This window comes from Pogoniulus pusillus, chromosome 10 (assembly GCF_015220805.1).
Source record: "Pogoniulus pusillus isolate bPogPus1 chromosome 10, bPogPus1.pri, whole genome shotgun sequence".
Classification (NCBI taxonomy): Eukaryota; Metazoa; Chordata; class Aves; order Piciformes; family Lybiidae; genus Pogoniulus; species Pogoniulus pusillus.
Genome location: NC_087273.1, coordinates 4,435,673 through 4,453,852, shown reverse-complemented (window position 1 = coordinate 4,453,852; position 18,180 = coordinate 4,435,673). Strand labels below are relative to the sequence as shown.

Genomic DNA, 18,180 nt, shown 5'->3' with positions numbered 1-18,180 from the left:
CATCCAGCCTGGCCTTAAACACTCCTGGGGATGAGGCTTCCACCACCTCCCTGGGCAACCTGTGCCAGGGTCTCAGCACTCTCATGCTGAGGAGCTTCTTCCTAATATCTAATCTAAATCTCCTCTCCTCTAGCTTGGATCCATTCCCCCCCAGTCCAGTCACTACCTGTCAGGCTGAAAAGTCCCTCCACAGCTTTCTTGTAGCCCCTTTCAGGTACTGGAAGGCCACAAGAAGGTCACCTCAGAGCCTCCTCTTCTCCAGACTGAACAGCCCCAACTCTTTCAGTCTGTCCTGATAGCAGAGCAGCTCCAACCCACTGTTTAGGCAGGGCAGGTCCTGCCTGGCCAACCTGATCTCCTTTTATGACCAAGTTCCCTGCCTGGTGAGTGTGGGGCAGGCTGTGGATGGAGTCTGCCTGGACTTCAGCAAAGCCTTTGACACCTTCTGCCACAACAAGCTCCTGGCCAAGCTGGCAGCTTGTGGCTTAGACAGATTCACTCTGATATGGGTCAAGAACTGGCTGGAGGGCTGGGCCCAGAGAGTGGTGGTGAATGGTGCCACATCCAGCTGGCAGCTGTATTCCAGTGTGATCTGCTCCAGTCAATCCTGCTCTGGCAAGGGAGGCTGAGCCAGATGACATTTTGAGGTCCCTTCCAGCCCTTAACGTTCTATGGTTCTATGAGGAGGAATTGCTTTACTCTGAGGGTGGCAGAGCCCTGGAGCAAGGTTGCCCAGAGAGGTGGCAGAGTCACAATCCCTGGAGTCTTTCAAGGCCTGTCTGGATGTGTCCCTGTGTGCCCTGCCCTGGGTGACCCTGCTTTGGCAGGGGGTTTGGACTGGCTGACCTTTGGAGGTCCATTCCACGCTGCCCCACTCTGTGATGTTGCGCTTCTGTGGCTCTCTCCTCCAGGAAGACCAAGGGGATCCCGGAGTGCATTAGGAAGAGTGTGTCCAGCAGATCAAGGGAGGTTCTGCTCCCCCTCTACTCTGCCCTGCTGAGACCTCATCTCGAGTACTGTGTTCAGTTTTGGGCTCCCCAGTTGAAGAGGGACAGGGATCTGCTGGAGAGGGTCCAGCAGAGGGCTATGAGGATGATGAGGGGACTGGAGGGCATGGCTGATGAGGAGAGGCTGAGGGACCTGGGGCTGCTTAGTCTGGAGAAGAGAAGACTGAGAGGGGATTTGATAAACGTTTATAAACATCTGAAGGCTGCCAGGAGAGGGGGGACAGGCTCTGCTCACTGCTGCCTGGGACAGGACAAGGAGCAATGGGTGTAAGCTGCAGCACAGGAGGTTCCTCCTCAACACAAGGGGGAACTTCTTGACTGTAAGAGTCCCAGAGCTCTGGCACAGGCTGCCCAGAGAGATTGTGGAGTCTCCTTCTCTGGAGCCTGTCAAGGCCTGTCTGGATGTGTTCCTCTGTGATCTGTGTCAGGTAGCATTGTCCTGCTCTGGCAGGGGAGTTGGACTGGATGATCTCTTTGGGTCCCTTCCGACCCCTGACATCCTGTGAGCCTGTGACTTCCAAGGCCTGTCTGGATGTGTCCCTGTGCGCCCTGCCCCGGGTGACCCTGCTGTGGCAGGGGGTTTGGGCTGGCTGATCTCCAGAGGTCCGTTCCACGCTGCCCCACGCTGCGATGCTGCGCTCCGGCGGCTCTCTCCCACGCCTGCGGCACCGCCAGGCGGAGCAGCGGGGGGAGGGCTCCGCGGCGCCCTCTGGCGGCCAGCACTGCGTCCTGCAGCTCCTCCTGCGCGCAGGACTCCGGCGCCACAGCGCTGCCCGGAGGGCAAGCCCAGGGAAAGGGCACGAATGAGATGGAGCTTGTCCTTTAGGAGCAGGGTGCGATGTGAAATAGGGCTGCCAGCCCTTCGCTTGATGCAGACACCATCACCACTGGGCCCCAGCCGAGGCACGTCCAAGCGGAGAGCAGCGGCAGCCCTCTAGGGTGGGTTCTGGGACCAGTGCTGTTCCACATCCGTGCTGGTGACAGGGGCAGTGGGATGGGGGCACCCTCAGCAATGTGACAGTGTGGTGTGGCTGACAGCCTGGAGGGAAGGGATCCAGCCAGAGGGACTTGGACAGGCTGGAGAGGTGGGCACAAGCCAACTTCATGAAGTTCAACAAACCCAAGTGTGAGGTCCTGCAGCTGGGCTGGGGCAATGCCAAGCACTGATAGAGGTTTGGCAAGGGACTGGCTGGAGAGCAGCCCTGGGGAGAGGGACTTGGTGCTGGTGGAAGAGAAGCTCAACATGAGCCAGCAGTGTGCACTTGATTCTGTGACTCTTTGATTCTGTGATGCCATCATTCTGTACCTATGATCCCATGATTCTGGGATGCCATCATTCTGTGACTATGATTCTGTGATTCTGTGCCTATGATCCCATAATCTGTGACCATGATCCCATAGTTCTGTGATTCTGTGCCTATGATCCCATAATCTGTGACCATGATCCCATAATCTGTGACCATGATCCCATAATTCTGTGGTTCTGTGCCTATGATCCCATAATCTGTGACCATGATCCCATAATCTGTGACCATGATCCCATAATTCTGTGGTTCTGTGCCTATGATCCCATAATCTGTGACCATGATCCCATAATCTGTGCCCATGATCCCATGATTCTGTGATTCTGTGCCCATGATCCCATAATCCCTGACCATGATCCCATAATCTGTGACCATGATCCCATAATGGGCACAGGGAAGCACAGCACAAAACCAGCACAGGGTCTGAAGGCAAAACTGATTTTTATTGCCACTGCTTCCCAAGGGAGGGACCTGCCTGGGTGGGAAGGTCCTGCCCAAGAGCCCTGCCCGGGCACTAGGGCAGTGGCAGATCCTGCCTGCAGCCGTTCTGCCGGGCATGGTGAGGCGGGTGGCATCTGTAACAGGATGGGAAAGGAGGGTCAGGGAGCAAGGACGTGGCTGGCCCTGACTAGAACCCTCATCAGGAAAGCTCCCAGCACGCTGCTGTGGGACAGGTCAGCCTTGGAGCTGGCCACGCTGTGTGGGGACTCCGGTGACAGAGGAGAGCAAGGCTCTGGGAACCAGTTCAGCTCTGGGCAGCAGCCACTCTATAAACCCACACCAGCACTGCCAGCTCTCCAGGAGATGCCCAGCTCACCCACCCCAGCACTGCCAGCTCTCCAGGAGATGCCCAGCTCACCCACACCGGCACTGCCAGCTCACCCACACCAGCACTGCCAGCTCTCCAGGAGATGCCCAGCTCACTCACACCAGCACTGCCAGCTCACCCACCCCAGCACTGCCAGGTCACCAGAAGATGCCCAGCTCACCCACACCAGCACTGCCAGCTCTCCAGAAGATGCCCAGCTCACCCACACCGGCACTGTCAGCTTACCCACACCAGCACTGCCAGGTCACCAGAAGATGCCCAGCTCACCCACACCAGCACTGCCAGGTCACCAGAAGATGCCCAGCTCACCCACCCCAGCACTGCCAGCTCTCCAGGAGATGCCCAGCTCACCCACACCAGCACTGTCAGCTCACCCACAACAGCACTGCCAGCTCACCAGAAGATGCCCAGCTCACCCACCCCAGCACTGCCAGCTCTCCAGGAGATGCCCAGCTCACCCACACCGGCACTGTCAGCTCACCCACAACAGCACTGCCAGCTCACCAGAAGATGCCCAGCTCACCCACCCCAGCACTGCCAGCTCTCCAGGAGATGCCCAGCTCACCCACACCGGCACTGTCAGCTCACCCACACCAGCACTGCCATCTCTCCAGGAGATGCCCAGCTCACCCACACCAGCACTGCCAGCTCTCCAGGAGATGCCCAGCTCACCCACCCCAGCACTGCCTGCTCTCCAGGAGATGCCCAGTTCACCCACACCAGCACTGCCAGCTCTCCAGGAGATGCCCAGCTCACCCACACCAGCACTGCCAGCTCTCCAGGAGATGCCCAGCTCACCCACACCAGCACTGCCAGCTCTCCAGGAGATGCCCAGCTCACCCACCCCAGCACTGCCAGCTCACCAGAAGATGCCCAGTTCACCCACACCAGCACTGCCAGCTCTCCAGGAGATGCCCAGCTCACCCACCCCAGCACTGCCAGCTCACCAGAAGATGCCCATGTCCTTCCTCCGTTTGATGTCTCTCTTCAGCTGGCACAGGGAGCAGTAAGAACAGCACAGGACTGCACACCAGTCATTCAGAATGGATCCCTGTGGAGCAAGGGACATTGCATGGACAATCCCTCCCCAGCTCAGCTCTGAAGCCTTCCTATTTTGCACCAGCAGCACCCCTGGGCAGCTGGCCCCTGGCACAAGGCTGCTTACACCCGGGGAGGCCTGGGGGGAGGCGGTGTGGGAAGGGATCAGCTCTGGCTCAAAGCAAGGATGCAGGATTTGGAGGAGGCTCTCCCACAGAAGAGCTGCAGAGGGATTTGTCCCCAAGGCATGGGGTGACAGGACAGGGAGCAATGGCTGCCAACGGGGAGAAGCTGGACTGAGATGAGGCATGGGGAAGAACTTCCAGCCCAGGAGGGTGGGGAGGCACTGGCACAGGATGCCCAGAGAAGCTGTGGAGGCTCCAAGCATGGAAGTGCTGATGAGGCCTCCAGCCAGCTGGGCTAGCAGGAGGTGCCCATGGCAGGGGGTTGGAACTGGATGCTCTTTAAGGACCCTTCCAACCTAACCCATGCTGTGACACTCTGCATCTCTGCCTGCCTGCTCAGCTGCCCACACAACTCCCCAGCCCTGCCTCTTCCCCTTGGGCACCCCTTTCTCCTTCCCCACCCCAGAGCAGGGCAGGCCCCAGGTTGGCACTGAATGGGATCCTGTATTTGGTGAGGTAGAGAGTCCTCATGGCCATTCTGTGATTCTGTGCCTATGATCCCATCATTCTGTGATTCTGTGCCTATGATCCCATAATCTGTGACCATGATCCCATAATTCTGTGCCTATGATCCCATAATTCTGTGCCTATGATCCCATAATCTGTGCCTATGATCCCATAACCTGTGCCTATGATCCCATAACCTGTGACCATGATCCCATAACCTGTGACCATGATGCCATAACCTGTGACCATGATCCCATAATTCTGTGCCTATGATCCCATAACCTGTGACCATGATCCCATAATTCTGTGCCTATGATCCCATAATCTGTGCCTATGATCCCATAATTCTGTGCCTATGATCCCATAACCTGTGACCATGATCCCATAATCTGTGCCTATGATGCCATAACCTGTGCCTATGATCCCATAATTCTGTGCCTATCATCCCATAATTCTGTGCCTATGATCCCATAACCTGTGACCATGATCCCATAATCTGTGCCTATGATCCCATAACCTGTGACCACGATCCCATAACCTGTGACCATGATCCCATAATCTGTGCCCATGATCCCATAACCTGTGCCCATGATCCCACAATGGGCACAGGGAAGCTCAACACAACCAGCACCTCTTCCCCTCGGGCACCCCTTTCTCCTTCCCCACCCCAGAGCAGGGCAGGCTCCGGGTTGGCACTGACCGGGATCCTGTATTTGGTGCGGTACAGAGTCCTCATGGCCACGCTGCTGCCACACAGGCAGCACTCATCCATGTCCCCTGCCACCTGGCAGCTCAGGCAGAGGAAGCAGAACGCCCCGCACAGACCTGCGGGCAGCGAGAGACACTCTCAGCTTGGCGGGGGGAGGGCAAGGAAAGGCACAGGCAGGGCCAGCTGGGCAGGGAGGTGGCCCTGGCAGCTCGGAGCAGGGCTGCTGGTACCCATGCCGGGGGAAGGTGCAGCAGGGTTGGTGCCCGGAGGAGCAGGAGCAGGGGGTGAGTACTCACAGACACCGCAGTCGGAGCAGCAGTCCAGCATCCCTGTCTGCCACTGCCCCACCTGTGGCGCGGCCGTGAACTGGGGCTGCATCGTGATCACCGGCTGCGAGGCCATTGCCACCACACCTCGGCTGGCACCTGCCAGGGAAAGCCACACGGGCACAGATTGCAGCGTGCTGGAAGGCACCTGAGGAGATCACCTTGCCCAGCGCCAGGGCTCTCAGCCCTTCCTCACATAGATATTCCGAGCCCTTCACCAGCCTTCCTTCCTCCTCACATAGATGTTCCCAGCCCTTCACCAGCCTTCCTTCCTCCTCACATAGATGTTCTGAGCCCTTCACCAGCCTTCCTTCCTCCTCACATAGATGTTCCCAGCCCTTCACCAGCCTTCCTTCCTCCTCACACAGATGTTCTGAGCCCTTCATCATCCTTGTAGCCTCTGCTGGCCTCTCTCTCTCTCTCTTCTTTGATGATTCTGATTGCAGCCTCTGCTGGACTCTCTCTCTAATTTGATGATTCTATTTACAGCCTCTGCTGGACTCTCTCTCTCTGCTTTGATGATTCTATTTGCAGCCTCTACTGGACTCTCTCTCTCTATGCTTTGATGATTCTGATTGCAGCCTCTGCTGGACTCTCTCTATGCTTTGATGATTCTGATTGCAGCCTCTGCTGGACTCTCTCCACTGGGCTGGAAGGGACCTCCAAAGCTCATCCAGTCCAACCCCCCCTGCACTCAGCAGGGATATCCTCCACTAGATCAGCTTGCCCACAGCCCTGTCCAGCCTCACCTTGAATAGCTCCAGGGATAGAGCCACAACCACCTCCCTGGGCAACCTGCTGCAGTGCTCCAGCACCCTCCTGGTGCACAACTTGTTCCTCACACCTAAGATGGAGGAAGGCTTGTGGGAAGCCTCCAGAGGGTTTGCTCACAGCTGCTTGCAGCTTTCTGCAGGCAGCAGAAGTGTGGCTATGCTGAGCCTGCCTGAGACACTTCCACCTGCTCCCATTGGGTGATGAGTGGTGCTGAACTGGTGGCTGGCTGGGTTGCTGCAGCCAGCAGCAGCCAACAAGGGTTAAAGGACAAGGGTAGAGCTTCCTGCCGCTGCTGAGCAGGGCTGTGGTGCAATAAAACAGCTGCTGAGCCCTCCCTGGGGCACGGCACCCAGCTGGCAGCAAGGGACCTTTGGAGCCAGTGTAGGCAACTCCACCACCCATGGGTGCAGCAGGAGGCAAGGCACCCATTGTTCTCCACCAGGCACCTCCTGGCCCTGCCTGCCCATGCAGGAGGTCCCAGGAAATTGCCACCAGCCCTGCAGGCAGTGGAAGAGCCCATGGTGTGCCAGAGCCACAGCCTGGGCACAGGATCTGCTTAAGAAGGAGCAGGAGACAGGAGGGATAAAGGAGAGGAGAGACCCTGCATTGGCTGTGCAGTGGGGACACGAGGCAGGGACAAGAGAGAGGTCCTGGGCAGGGACAACACAGAATTCCCAGGCAGGAATAACACAGAGGGCACAGGCAGGGACAAGAGAGAGATCCTAGGCAAGGACGAGAGAGAGGTCCCCAGGCAGGGACAAGAGAGAGATCCTAGGCAAGGGCAAGAGAGAGGTCCCCAGGCAGGAACAAAAGAGAGGTCCTAGGCAAGGACAAGAGAGAGGTCCCCAGGCAGGAACAGAAGAGAGGTCCTAGGCAAGGACAAGAGAGAGGTCCCCAGGCAGGGACAGGGATGCCCAGCAGCAAGCAGGACAGCAGAGAGCAGAGGGAGAAGCACACACAGGAGCAGCAGCAGAAGGGTTAGGAGCAGGAGCCCACCAACCTCTGGTGCCAGAGGAGATGTTCCCTCACCAGCAGAGAAGGAGAAAAAGCAGCTGAGCACTGCCCACTGCCACACACATGCTGTGCCCTCAGCGGGCAGGGCTGGCCACAGGCTTCCCCTTCCCACCCCACATCCCAGCACGGATGGAGGCTGTGGTGCTGAGCAGCCCAGACAAGCCTCTACCACACATTCATCTCCTGAGAAGGGGCCCAGGTCCAGCACATCACCGTGAGTGCCCCCAGATCTCCAGCTCCATGGCACCTCCAGCCACGCTGGCATGGCTGATGGGGACAAAATGGCTCCTGAGGTGCACACACAGCCCAGATCCACCAACAGCCAAGGTGCAGGCACAGTGCACAGCTGCTGCCCCTCGCCCCTGCTGCCCACTGCTCTCCAAATGCCCACCAGCAGCACCTGGCATGCTCTGCTTTAGCTCTGAAGTGCCTCTCCAAGGAGGAAAACTTCCACCTCTGCTTCCACCTCCTTCCCTTCCCCAGCAAGAGATCCTCTGCTTTAGCTCTGAAGTGCCTCTCCAAGGAGGAAAACTTCCACCTCTGCTTCCTTCCCTTCCCCAGCAAGAGATCCTCTGCTTTAGCTCTGAAGTGCCTCTCCAAGGAGGAAAACTTCCACCTCTGCTTCCTCCCCTTCCCCAGCAAGAGATCCTCTGCTTTAGCTCTGAAGTGCCTCTCCAAGGAGGAAAACTTCCACCTCTGCTTCCACCTCCTCCCCTTCCCCAGCAAGAGATTCTCTGCTTTAGCTCTGAAGTGGTTCTCCAAGGAGGAAAACTTCCACCTCTGCTTCCTTCCCTTCCCCAGCAAGAGATCCTCTGCTTTAGCTCTGAAGTGCCTCTCCAAGGAGGAAAACTTCCACCTCTGCTTCCACCTCCTCCCCTTCCCCAGCAAGAGATCCTCTGCTTTAGCTCTGAAGTGCCTCTCCAAGGAGGAAAACTTCCACCTCTGCCTCCTCCCCTTCCCCAGCAAGAGATCCTCTGCTTTAGCTCTGAAGTGGTTCTCCAAGGAGGAAAACTTCCACCTCTGCTTCCTTCCCTTCCCCAGCAAGAGATCCTCTGCTTTAGCTCTGAAGTGCCTCTCCAAGGAGGAAAACTTCCACCTCTGCTTCCACCTCCTCCTCTTCCCCAGCAAGAGATCCTCTGCTTTAGCTCTGAAGTACCTCTCCAAGGAGGAAAACTTCCACCTCTGCTTCCACCTCTTCCCCAGCAAGAGATCCTCAGCCCCCAGCAGCAGCTTCCAGAGCCCAGCCACACCTACCTGTGAGCTGCCCTTGCCCAGCAAACACTGCTCCTGTTCCTGCTTCTCACCCTTTATATGCTCTGGGTGCTCCCCAGCCGACCTCTGCTCTCGCTGACAGATGTCACTGCCTTAGGTGCTGCCCTGCACAGCCACAGCTTCCCTTCTGCAGCCTTGCTGCTGCTGTCCCCACCCCTCCCCACCCTTCCCACCACCACCTGTGGGTCTGGGGAGTGTTTTTCAGAGGAGAGATTTGTTTATCTCCAGGAACCATGCCCAGGATCATCTGGGGTTTGAGGTAGGTAGGGTGGCTGCTGCACAGACCCTGCAGCACTGACAGCCTCTACCTGTCCTTTGTGATGAAGCTGATGAAGGTGGAGAAGGGCAAAGAAGGTCCTTAAGAGTGGGAGGCTGAGGGAGATCTGCAGGGGTCAAAAATCCTTCAGAGCTGATGAATGTGACCTTCCTGCCTCCCGGAGGGAGTCCAGGTGTGCCCTGCCTGGCCGTGGCCAAGAGGTGGCAGGGTTGGCACATGGAGAGGAGGTCAGGGGCTCAGAGAGGGTGGTTGGAAGGTTCCTGCAAGGATCAGCCAGTCCAACCCCGCTGCCAGAGCAGGATCACACAGGAACACACCCAGGCAGGTCTTGAGTATCTCCAGAGAGGGAGACTCCACAGCCCCCTTGGGCAGCCTGTTCCAGGGTTCTGTCACCCTCACAGGGAAAAAATTCCTCCTCATGTTCCCATGGAGCTTCCTCTGGCTCAGCTTCCACCACTGCCCCTTGTCCTGTCATTGGGCATCAGCCAGCAGAGCCTGGCTCCAGCCTCTGGGCACTCACCCTGCACATCTTTACCACCTGCAACCAGGGCAGAGCTCAGCCCTTGCTGGCCAAGCCATGACCCAACCAAGTGCTGAATCACAGGCAGGTGGGAATTCAGGCTGCCCAGGGAGGTGGTTGGATCCCCACCCCTGGAGGTGTTTGCAAGAGGCAGAGCTGTGGTGCTGAGGGCCATGGCTTAGTCCCAGCCTTGGCAGAGCTGGAGCAGGGTTGGACTGGCTGAGCTTAAAGGGCTCTGCCAACCCAAACCATTCTGTGCTTCAGGCTCAGGGTCAGCAGGGGTCCATGCCCCTACAACACAGGAGGGATCCAAGCAGCCAAAACCCCCTGTTCAGACAGGTGGGACTGGCCAGCAGCCCTGACCAGCCACCCAGGCCACCACAGCAGCACTTGGTGGCTTCCATCACCTACCTACCTGCCTGGGGGAAGCCCCAGCTCTGCCCTGCAGCGAAACGGTGCCACGGGGATGAGCTAAGAAGCCTCCTCCTGTGCCTCCAACGCCCCTTTCTCTGCACTGGGACATCTGAGCTGCCCTTCAGGCTGGAGGAAGCAGGAGAAGGTTGGGACATAAAGAAAAAACTCTGCTCTTTATTTGTTCCTCGTGGAAAAGGGGTGGGGGATGAACCATACACAAGGCAGCTGCCTCCGTGGTGTGCTCTCCAGCCTGTCCTGCCTCTGGCAGCTCAGCAGGGTGCAGTGAGGATGGTGGTGGCATCTGCAACAGGACAAGAGAAGAGGGTCAGAGACTGTGGCCATGGCCTCCCTGCACTCTGGGTGTGGGTGTGAGTGTCCAGTCCTGCTCCTGCACAAGGTTTCCAGAAAGGTTTTGCTGCCTGACAGGTCCCAGAATCTCAACATGGTTTGGGATGAGCCTTTGAACCTGCTGCTGTCACAGGATGGGACCAGTCTTGTTCAGCATCTTTGTGGGTGCCATGGGCAGAGGCACTGAGTGCAGCCTCAGCAGGTTTGCTGCCCACACCAAGCTGTGTGCTGCAGCAGCCAGGCTGGAGGGCAGGGATCCACCCAGAGGCACCTGGACAGGCTGCAGAGGTGGGCACAAGCCAACCTTAGGAGGTTCAACAAGACCAAGGGCAAGGTCCTGCAGCTGGGTCGGGGCAATGCCAAGCACAACTTCAGGCTGGGCAGTGAGTGGCTGGAGAGCAGCCCTGAGGAGAGGGACTTGGGGGTGCTGCTGGAGGAGAAGCTCCACAGGAGCCAGCAGTGTGCACTTGCAGCCCAGAAAGCCAAGCAGAGCCTGGGCTGCAGCAGCAGAAGTGTGGCCAGCAGGGCCAGGGAGGTGATTCTGCCTCTCTGCTCTGCTCTGCTGAGATCCCACCTGGAGTACTGCATCCAGTTCTGGAGCCCCTGGGACAAGAGGGCTGTGGAGATGCTGGAGCATGTCCAGAGTAGGGCCAGGAGGATGCTCAGAGGCTGCAGCAGCTCTGCTGTGAGCACAGACTGAAAGAGTTGGGGCTGTGCAGGCTGGAGCAGAGGAGGCTCCCAGGTGACCTTCTTGTGGCCTTCCAGGATCTGAAGTGGACTACAAAAAAGCTGGGGAGGGACTTTTTAGGCTCTCAGGCAGTCCCAGGACTGGGGGGAATGGAGCAAAGCTGGAGGTGGGGAGAGTGAGGCTGGAGGTGAGGAGGAAGTTGTTGAGCAGGAGAGTGGTGAGAGGCTGGAATGGGTTGCCCAGGGAGGTGGTTGAGGCCCCATGGCTGGAGGTGTTTAAGGCCAGGCTGGCTGAGGCTGTGTGCAGCCTGCTCTAGGGTAGGGTGTCCCTGGGCATGGCAGGGGGGTTGGAACTGGCTGATCCTTGTGGTCCCTCCCAACCCTGACTGATTCTATGGTTCTATGATGGTAGGGATTGGAAGTGACCTCTGGAGATCCTTGAGCCCAACCCCCCCTAGCCTGGAATCACAGAAAGGAAAGGGTCACAATCTTTGGAGAGCCCAAACTCCCTGCAGGGGGAAATCAGCCTGCCCAGGATAGCCACATCCAGGGGGGGTCTGGCATCTCTCCAGAGGAGGAGACATCACCTGGGCATCTCTGGGCAGCCTGCTCCAGGGCTGCAGCACCCTCACACCTCCTTACACTGAAGGAGGTCACTCCAGCCAGCTGCCCACGGGTGAGTTCCCCACTACAGCAACCCTGTGTCTTACAGGTGCTGGCAGGCAGCCACTTGGCTGCGTGGTGGTGGCTTTGTGACCCCCAGCTCACCAGAATATGTTCATCTTCCTCCTGCGGTTGATGTCCCTCTTGATTTGGCAGACGGAGCAGACAGGGCACCACAGAGTGACACAGAAGTCAGAGCACAGGGACCCCTGTTAGGGAGAGGCTGGTTGGAGCTGGAGGCCTCCCAAAAGCTGCCAAGCCAAGCAGAGGCTCAGCACATCCCACTTGGTGTGCCCTGCCTTTGGCTAGCAGCCTAGAACAGCTCAGCTTGGAAGGGGCTGCCCAGGGCTGTGGTTGAGGGTGACACAGAAGCCAGAGCACAGGGACCCCTCTTAGGGAGAGGCTGGTTGGAGCTGGAGGCCTCCCAAAAGCTGCCAAGCCAAGCAGAGGCTCAGCACATCCCACTTGGTGTGCCCTGCCTTTGGCTAGCAGCCTAGAACAGCTCAGCTTGGAAGGGGCTGCCCAGGGCTGTGGTTGAGGGTGACACAGAAGCCAGAGCACAGGGACCCCTCTTAGGGAGAGGCTGGTTGGAGCTGGAGGCCTCCCAAAAGCTGCCAAGCCAAGCAGAGGCTCAGCACATCCCACTTGGTGTGCCCTGCCTTTGGCTAGCAGCCTAGAACAGCTCAGCTTGGAAGGGGCTGCCCAGGGCTGTGGTTGAGGGTGACACAGAAGCCAGAGCACAGGGACCCCTCTTAGGGAGAGGCTGGTTGGAGCTGGAGGCCTCCCAAAAGCTGCCAAGCCAAGCAGAGGCTCAGCACATCCCACTTGGTGTGCCCTGCCTTTGGCCAGCGGCAGAGGGGAGGCACTGGCACAGGATGCCCAGGGCTGTGGTTAATGCCCCATGCCTGAAGCCATTCCAGACCAGACTCGATATGGCCCTGGGCAGCCTGATTTAGTTGGAGATGTCCCTGCTGCCTGCAGGGGGGTGGCCAAGATGCCCTTTGAGGGTTCCTTTCAACCCAGTGCCAGCTGTGACTCTGCGAGATGGCTGCACCTGTGGGAAGTGGAGGCTGAATTCCCTCTTCTGCTTGGCTTTAGCCCTGCCCAGCTCTGCAGCCAGAGGGGCTGGGGGCACCTGGACCCTTCTGGCTGGCAGGGGGTGAGGAGGGGCTTGGCACTGACCGGGATGTTGTATCTGGTGCGGTACAGGGTCCTCATGGCCATGCTGGTCCCGCACAGGCAGCACTCTCCCATGTCCCCTGCCACCTGGCAGCCCAGGCAGGGGTAGCAGAACATCCCACAGCAGCCTGGCAGAGGGAGAGACGGCAGCAGCTGAGCCTCTGCCAGCCCACACAGCAGCAGGGGCAGCGGGGCAGGAGCCGGGCAGCGCAGTGCCACGGGCAGCAGCGGGGCTGGCAGGGAGCGGGCACTCACAGACACCACAGTCGGTGCAGCAGTCGGTCAGCCCTGTCTGCCAGGTGTTCCTGTGGGCCACGCTGATGGCCTGGGGCTGCAGGGTCACCACGCTGGGCACGGCCATGTCTGCTTCAGTCCTGAAAGACACCAGAGGGGAGAGGGCAGCTGCGCTGGGGCTGAGCTGCCAAGGCTGCTGCGCTGGCACTCAGCTCCCGTCCCACTTGCTTGCCAGCACTCTTTAGCAGCTCTCCTCCTCCCCAGCATCCTTGCTGCTGCTGCTGAAGAGGACAAAGTGTAACCCTCTCTTACCTCCATTTGTGCCTTCTCTAGGCTGTGTACCCAGGTGGGCAGGAAGGGCAGCAGCAGCCTGGCCTGCAGCAGCAGTGGTGTGGGCAGCAGGAGCAGGGCAGGGATTGTATCACAGTATCATCAGGATTGGAAGAGACCTCACAGATCATCCATTCCAACCCTTTCCAACAGAGCTCAAGGCTAGACCATGGCACCAAGTGCCACGTCCAATTTTGCCCCTGGGCTCAGCTCTGGGGAGGCCACAGTTTGAGTGCTGGGCTCAGTTTTGGGGCCCTCACTGCAAGAAGGACACTGAGGGGCTGGAGAAGGTGCAGAGAAGGGCAAGGAAGGTGGGGAAGGGTCTGGAGAAGAGGGCTGGGGAGGAGCAGCTGAGGGAGCTGGGGGTGTTTGGTGTGGAGAAGAGGAGGCTGAGGGTGAGCTCATTGCTCTCTGCAGCTCCCTGAGAGGAGGCTGCAGCCAGGTTGGGGTTGAGCTCTGCTCCCTAGTCTCAGAAGACAAAAGGAGAGGAAATGAGTTGAAATTGTGCCAGGGGAGGGTTAGGTTGGAGATAAGGAAAGATTTCTCGTTGCCAGAGCGTTCAGGGGTTGGCAGAGGCTGCCCAGGGAGGTGGTGGAGTCCCCACGCCTGGAGGTGTTCCAGCAAGGTGCGGCCATGGCACCTGGGGACAAGGTTTAGTGGCAGTGGTGGGGTTGAGTTGCTGGTTGGAACGGATGATTTTGGAGGGCTCTGTGCACTCCCATTTCACTCAGCCTCCTAAACAGCCCCAGGCCGTTGCCAGTGGCCTCTCCACCCCAGCAAGGCTTTGCTACTGCCCAGGCAGGTCAGCAGTTTGCCTTGTGCCAGGCAGGGCTGGGCGGTGGGGCTGAGACAAAGGCAGCGCCTGGGGCAGTTGGGTTGATTTGTTTAACTCAAGCTGGGCTCGGCAGGGGCACAAAGCATGAGGGAAGCAGCCCTGGTCTCACATTTCCTCCTGACAGAGCTGAGCCCCAGGCAAGAGAGAGCCTGCAGCAAAACCTGCATCTCCAGATTCTCCTTGTGGAGGGACAGAAACTCAGAGCTAGGGCTCAAACCTCAACCCCAGTTCTCGCCTCCCTGCGGCTGAGCAAGCAAACAAAGGTCGAAAAGCAGCAAAGCCCAGCTCCAAAACCCTCAAACCCAGCAGAGACCTCTGCCTCCGTTCCCCCAGCCCAGGCACGACAGCACAAACCACTCCCAGGGGTACCGAGGCCAACCCCTCCTGCTCGGTGCACTAACAGGAGGAGGGGGCAGGGGCAGAAGAAGCCTGCCCGGGCTAAGGTTATCCCTTTCGACTCCAGACTGGGGCTGTTATTCCCTCCTTTCCAGGGGAAAAGCAACTGGGAGGTAGCCAAGCTCCTCCCATGCAGCTCCTGAGCTCACAAAGCAGAATGGAAAGCGAAACCCACTCGGTGATGCTGGCTGGGGGGCGCTGGGAGGGGAGGGGTGGGGGGGATGCAACCTGTGCCTCCTCTCCAGCCTTTAGTGGAGCTCCTGAGCTCACAAACCAGAACACAAAGCGATACGAAGTTGGTGATGCTGGGAGGGGGGCGCTGGGAGAGGAGGGTTGGGGGGATGCAACATCTGCGAGGGTTGGGGGGGATGCAACATCTGCCTCCTTTCCAGCCTTTAGTGGAGCTCCTGAGCTCACAAGCCAGAAGACAAAGCGATACGAAGTTGGTGATGCTGGCAGGGGGGCGCTGGGAGAGGAGGGTTGGGGGGATGCAACCTCTGCCTCCTTTCCAGCCTTTAGAGGAGCTCCTGAGCTCACAAACCAGAATAGAAAGCGAAACCCACTCGGTGATGCTGGCAGGGGGGCGCTGGTGGTTGGGGAGAGTCGGAGGGATGCAATATCTGCGAGGGTTGGGGGGGATGCAACCTCTGCCTCCTCTCCAGCCTTTGGTGGAACTCCTGAGCTCACAAACCAGAATAGAAAGCGAAACCAAGTTGGTGATGCTGGCAGGGGGGCGCTGGGGGTTGAGGAGGATCGGGGTGGGGATACAACTCTGCCTCCTTTCCGGCTTTTAGTGGAGCTCTTGAGCTCATAAACCAGAATAGAAACCGACATGAGGAGAGGGGCTGGGGGTTGAGCCTCTCCCCTCACACACACTTCGGGGCACTGCAGGCTCCTTCAGAAACCTGACTGCTGGCTTCACCTGGCAGCCTGCGAGCCTGCAGAGACAGAGGTGTGTGTGCAGAGGAGGTCCTGTGGTGCCTTCAAGCCCTCCCCACTGTGGTGCCCCTGCCCCCCCCTCCTCCCCTCCCCCCCCCAGCAATGCTCCTGCCAAGTGCCAAAGCTCCACATCTCCTTTTCCATGCTGCATGGGGCTCCGAGCAAGCTTCTCTCTAGTGGGGGGTGTCCCTGCCCCTGGGGTTTGGGGTGCCCTCCAACCCAAGCCACGCTGGGATAGTTAGCCCCATCCTCCTCTCTTAGCTGCCATCTCTGATGGTCAGAGGGCAACATCAAGGTGCTGCTCAGCAGTAGCAAACCCCCAGCAGCCTTCACCTAGGACACCTTTAGAGCCTCCCAGAGAACAGACATACAGCTGAGCAGCCTCGCAGAGAGGAACTTGGTCTCCAGAATCCATGTAGACAAGAGACAGAGAGGTCAATTTAACCAAGGCACGGCACCAGCCAGGCTCCTTTAACACACACAGTCCTAGCAGCAGGAGAAAGCAGCAGAGAAGAGACAGAGGAGAAACAGAGAAGACACATCTCCATGAGCCAGTTTTTGTGCCCAGCTGGTTTCCTACAGCCTCCCCTTCCCCAGGCAGGATCTGCCATGCACTCTGCTTCAGAAGCTGTGCTGAGCAGGAGAAAGGGGGGAGGGAGGAACCCCAAACCAACTAACCCAAAGCAACCCAAAAGATCTCAGCTTTTGCCCTCTGATCCCACTCCAGGCACTCTGCTTTAGACGCTGTGTTGGGCAGGAGAAAGGAGGGGGGGGGAACCCCAAACCAACTAACCCAAAGCACCCCAAAAGATCTCAGCTTCTGCCCTCTGATCCCACTCCAGGCACTCTGCTTTCTATCTGTGCTGAGCAGCAGGGGAGAGGAGGGAAAGTCAAGCCAAAGCATCCCAACAAATCCCGGCTTTTGCCCTCCGATGCCACTCTTGCCAGGCTGGGAAGCCTTTCCCCTTGCCATGCTGTCAGAGAACTCACCTTGTGCTGAGCAGGGTGCAGGGTGCAGGGTGCAGGCTTCTTGCAGCTGGGACTGTGCACACAGGCTCTGGGGAAGGTGAAACTGAGTTTTTTTTTGGCTGAAGGTTCTCATTGGCAGTCAGAAACACAATGGGTGGAAACTAGGGGGGAGGGGAGGGGACTGGAGCGGGGGGAAGTAGAGGAAGGGAAAGTGGAGGGAGGGGGAAAGTGTGTGTGGAAAAGTGTGGGGGGGAAGTGGAGGGGGGGAACTGGAGGAGGGCAAAAGGAAGGGAGGGGGCTGCTGGTTGATCACAGGCTTAGCATTCAGGCAGAGCTCAGCCTTGAGTCCAGTTTGCTTTTCCCCAGAAGCAAAGCCCAGCTTACTGCCCAGCTCCATCCCGAACATTCTCTCCTGCCCTCAGCTCTGTGCCTTCCTTGGGACAGGCATTTAGAATCACAGAATTAAGCAGCTTGGGAAAAGACTTCAAGGATCATCGAGTCCAAGCTATCAGTGTGGTTGGGAGGTCTAAATTATACCTAGAACCCATATCCCTGGAAGGTGCAAAGTATATCTGGAACACATAACCATGGAATATATAACCTTGGAAGGTGCAAATTATACCTGGAACATGTAACCATGGAAGGTCTAAATTATACCTGGAATATATAACCATGGAAGGTGCAAATTATACCTGGAATACAAATCCATGGAAGGTGCAAATTATACCTGGAATATATAATCATGGAAGGTGCAAATTATACCTGGAATACAAATCCATGGAAGGTGCAAATTATACCTGGAACATATAACCATGGAAGGTGCAAATTATACCTGGAATACAAATCCATGGAAGGTGCAAATTATACCTGGAATACAAATCCATGGAAGGTGCAAATTATACCTGGAATATATATCCATGGAAGGTGCAAATTATACCTGGAATATATACCCAGGTGTAAAGTATACCTAGAACATATATCCATGGAAGGTGCAAATTATACCTGGAATATATAACCATGGAAGGTCTAAATTATACCTGGAATATATAAGCATGGAAGGTGCAAATTATACCTGGAACATATATCCATGGAAGGTGCAAATTATATCTGGACTATATACCCAGGTGCAAATTATACCTAGAACATATATCCATGGAAGATCCAAATTATACCTGGAATATATAAGCATGGAAGGTGCAAATTATACCTGGAATATATAAGCATGGAAGGTCCAAATTATACCTGGGATATATAAGCATGGAAGGTGCAAATTATACCTGGAATATATAACCTTGGAAGGTGCAAATTATACCTGGAACACAAATCCATGGAAGGTGCAAATTATACCTGGAATATATACCCACGGAAGGTCCCAATCATACCTGGCACACTTATCCATGGCATATCCTACCCCCTTACCTGAATGCCCACCTCGGCTCCCCCTTTCCCCACCTCCTCTCAGCCTGGGGCGCAGGGAAGCAGGC

General features: G+C 57.4%; 2 protein-coding genes across 6 annotated transcripts; both read right to left on the bottom strand.

Annotated features, from left to right (window-relative positions):
* Window positions 1-2,735: 2,735 nt before the first annotated feature.
* On the bottom strand, window positions 2,736-8,996 carry LOC135178953 (placenta-specific gene 8 protein-like). Of its 2 annotated transcripts, XM_064150380.1 has the most exons (5): window positions 8,888-8,994; window positions 5,816-5,944; window positions 5,511-5,635; window positions 4,088-4,191; window positions 2,736-2,886 (listed from the first exon to the last, which is right to left on the bottom strand). In XM_064150380.1, coding segments are annotated over exons 2-5 (336 nt in total). In that variant the 5' UTR covers window positions 5,922-5,944; window positions 8,888-8,994; the 3' UTR covers window positions 2,736-2,885. The 2 variants fall into 2 exon arrangements, with proteins under 2 accessions (XP_064006450.1, XP_064006449.1); XM_064150379.1 differs by lacking the exon at window positions 2,736-2,886 and having other exon boundaries at window positions 4,084-4,191; window positions 8,888-8,996.
* A 1,274-nt stretch (window positions 8,997-10,270) lies between these two features.
* LOC135178952 (placenta-specific gene 8 protein-like) lies at window positions 10,271-18,180 on the bottom strand. 4 transcript variants are annotated; one of them, XM_064150376.1, is made up of 6 exons: window positions 16,718-16,741; window positions 16,099-16,213; window positions 13,249-13,367; window positions 12,997-13,121; window positions 11,920-12,023; window positions 10,271-10,417 (listed from the first exon to the last, which is right to left on the bottom strand). In XM_064150376.1, coding segments are annotated over exons 2-6 (393 nt in total). In that variant the 5' UTR covers window positions 16,143-16,213; window positions 16,718-16,741; the 3' UTR covers window positions 10,271-10,416. The 4 variants fall into 4 exon arrangements, with proteins under 4 accessions (XP_064006446.1, XP_064006448.1, XP_064006445.1 ...); XM_064150378.1 differs by lacking the exons at window positions 10,271-10,417; window positions 16,099-16,213 and adding an exon at window positions 18,116-18,180 and having other exon boundaries at window positions 11,916-12,023; window positions 16,718-16,784; XM_064150375.1 differs by lacking the exon at window positions 10,271-10,417 and having other exon boundaries at window positions 11,916-12,023; window positions 16,718-16,745.

Excerpts from the sequence above, each read along its gene's own strand:
- LOC135178953 (XM_064150379.1), bottom strand. The coding sequence starts at position 5,921 with ATGGCCTCGCAGCCGGTGATCACGATGCAGCCCCAGTTCACGGCCGCG. Across the intron at positions 5,636-5,815 it reads CTGCTCCGACTGCGGTGTCT|GTCTGTGCGGGGCGTTCTGC; the intron begins GTGAGTACTCAC and ends CGCTGCCCGCAG. Across the intron at positions 4,192-5,510 it reads GCACCAAATACAGGATCCCG|GGATCCATTCTGAATGACTG; the intron begins GTCAGTGCCAAC and ends CTTGCTCCACAG.
- LOC135178952 (XM_064150375.1), bottom strand. The coding sequence starts at position 16,142 with ATGGATTCTGGAGACCAAGTTCCTCTCTGCGAGGCTGCTCAGCT. Across the intron at positions 13,122-13,248 it reads CTGCACCGACTGTGGTGTCT|GCTGCTGTGGGATGTTCTGC; the intron begins GTGAGTGCCCGC and ends TCCCTCTGCCAG. Across the intron at positions 12,024-12,996 it reads GCACCAGATACAACATCCCG|GGGTCCCTGTGCTCTGACTT; the intron begins GTCAGTGCCAAG and ends TCTCCCTAACAG.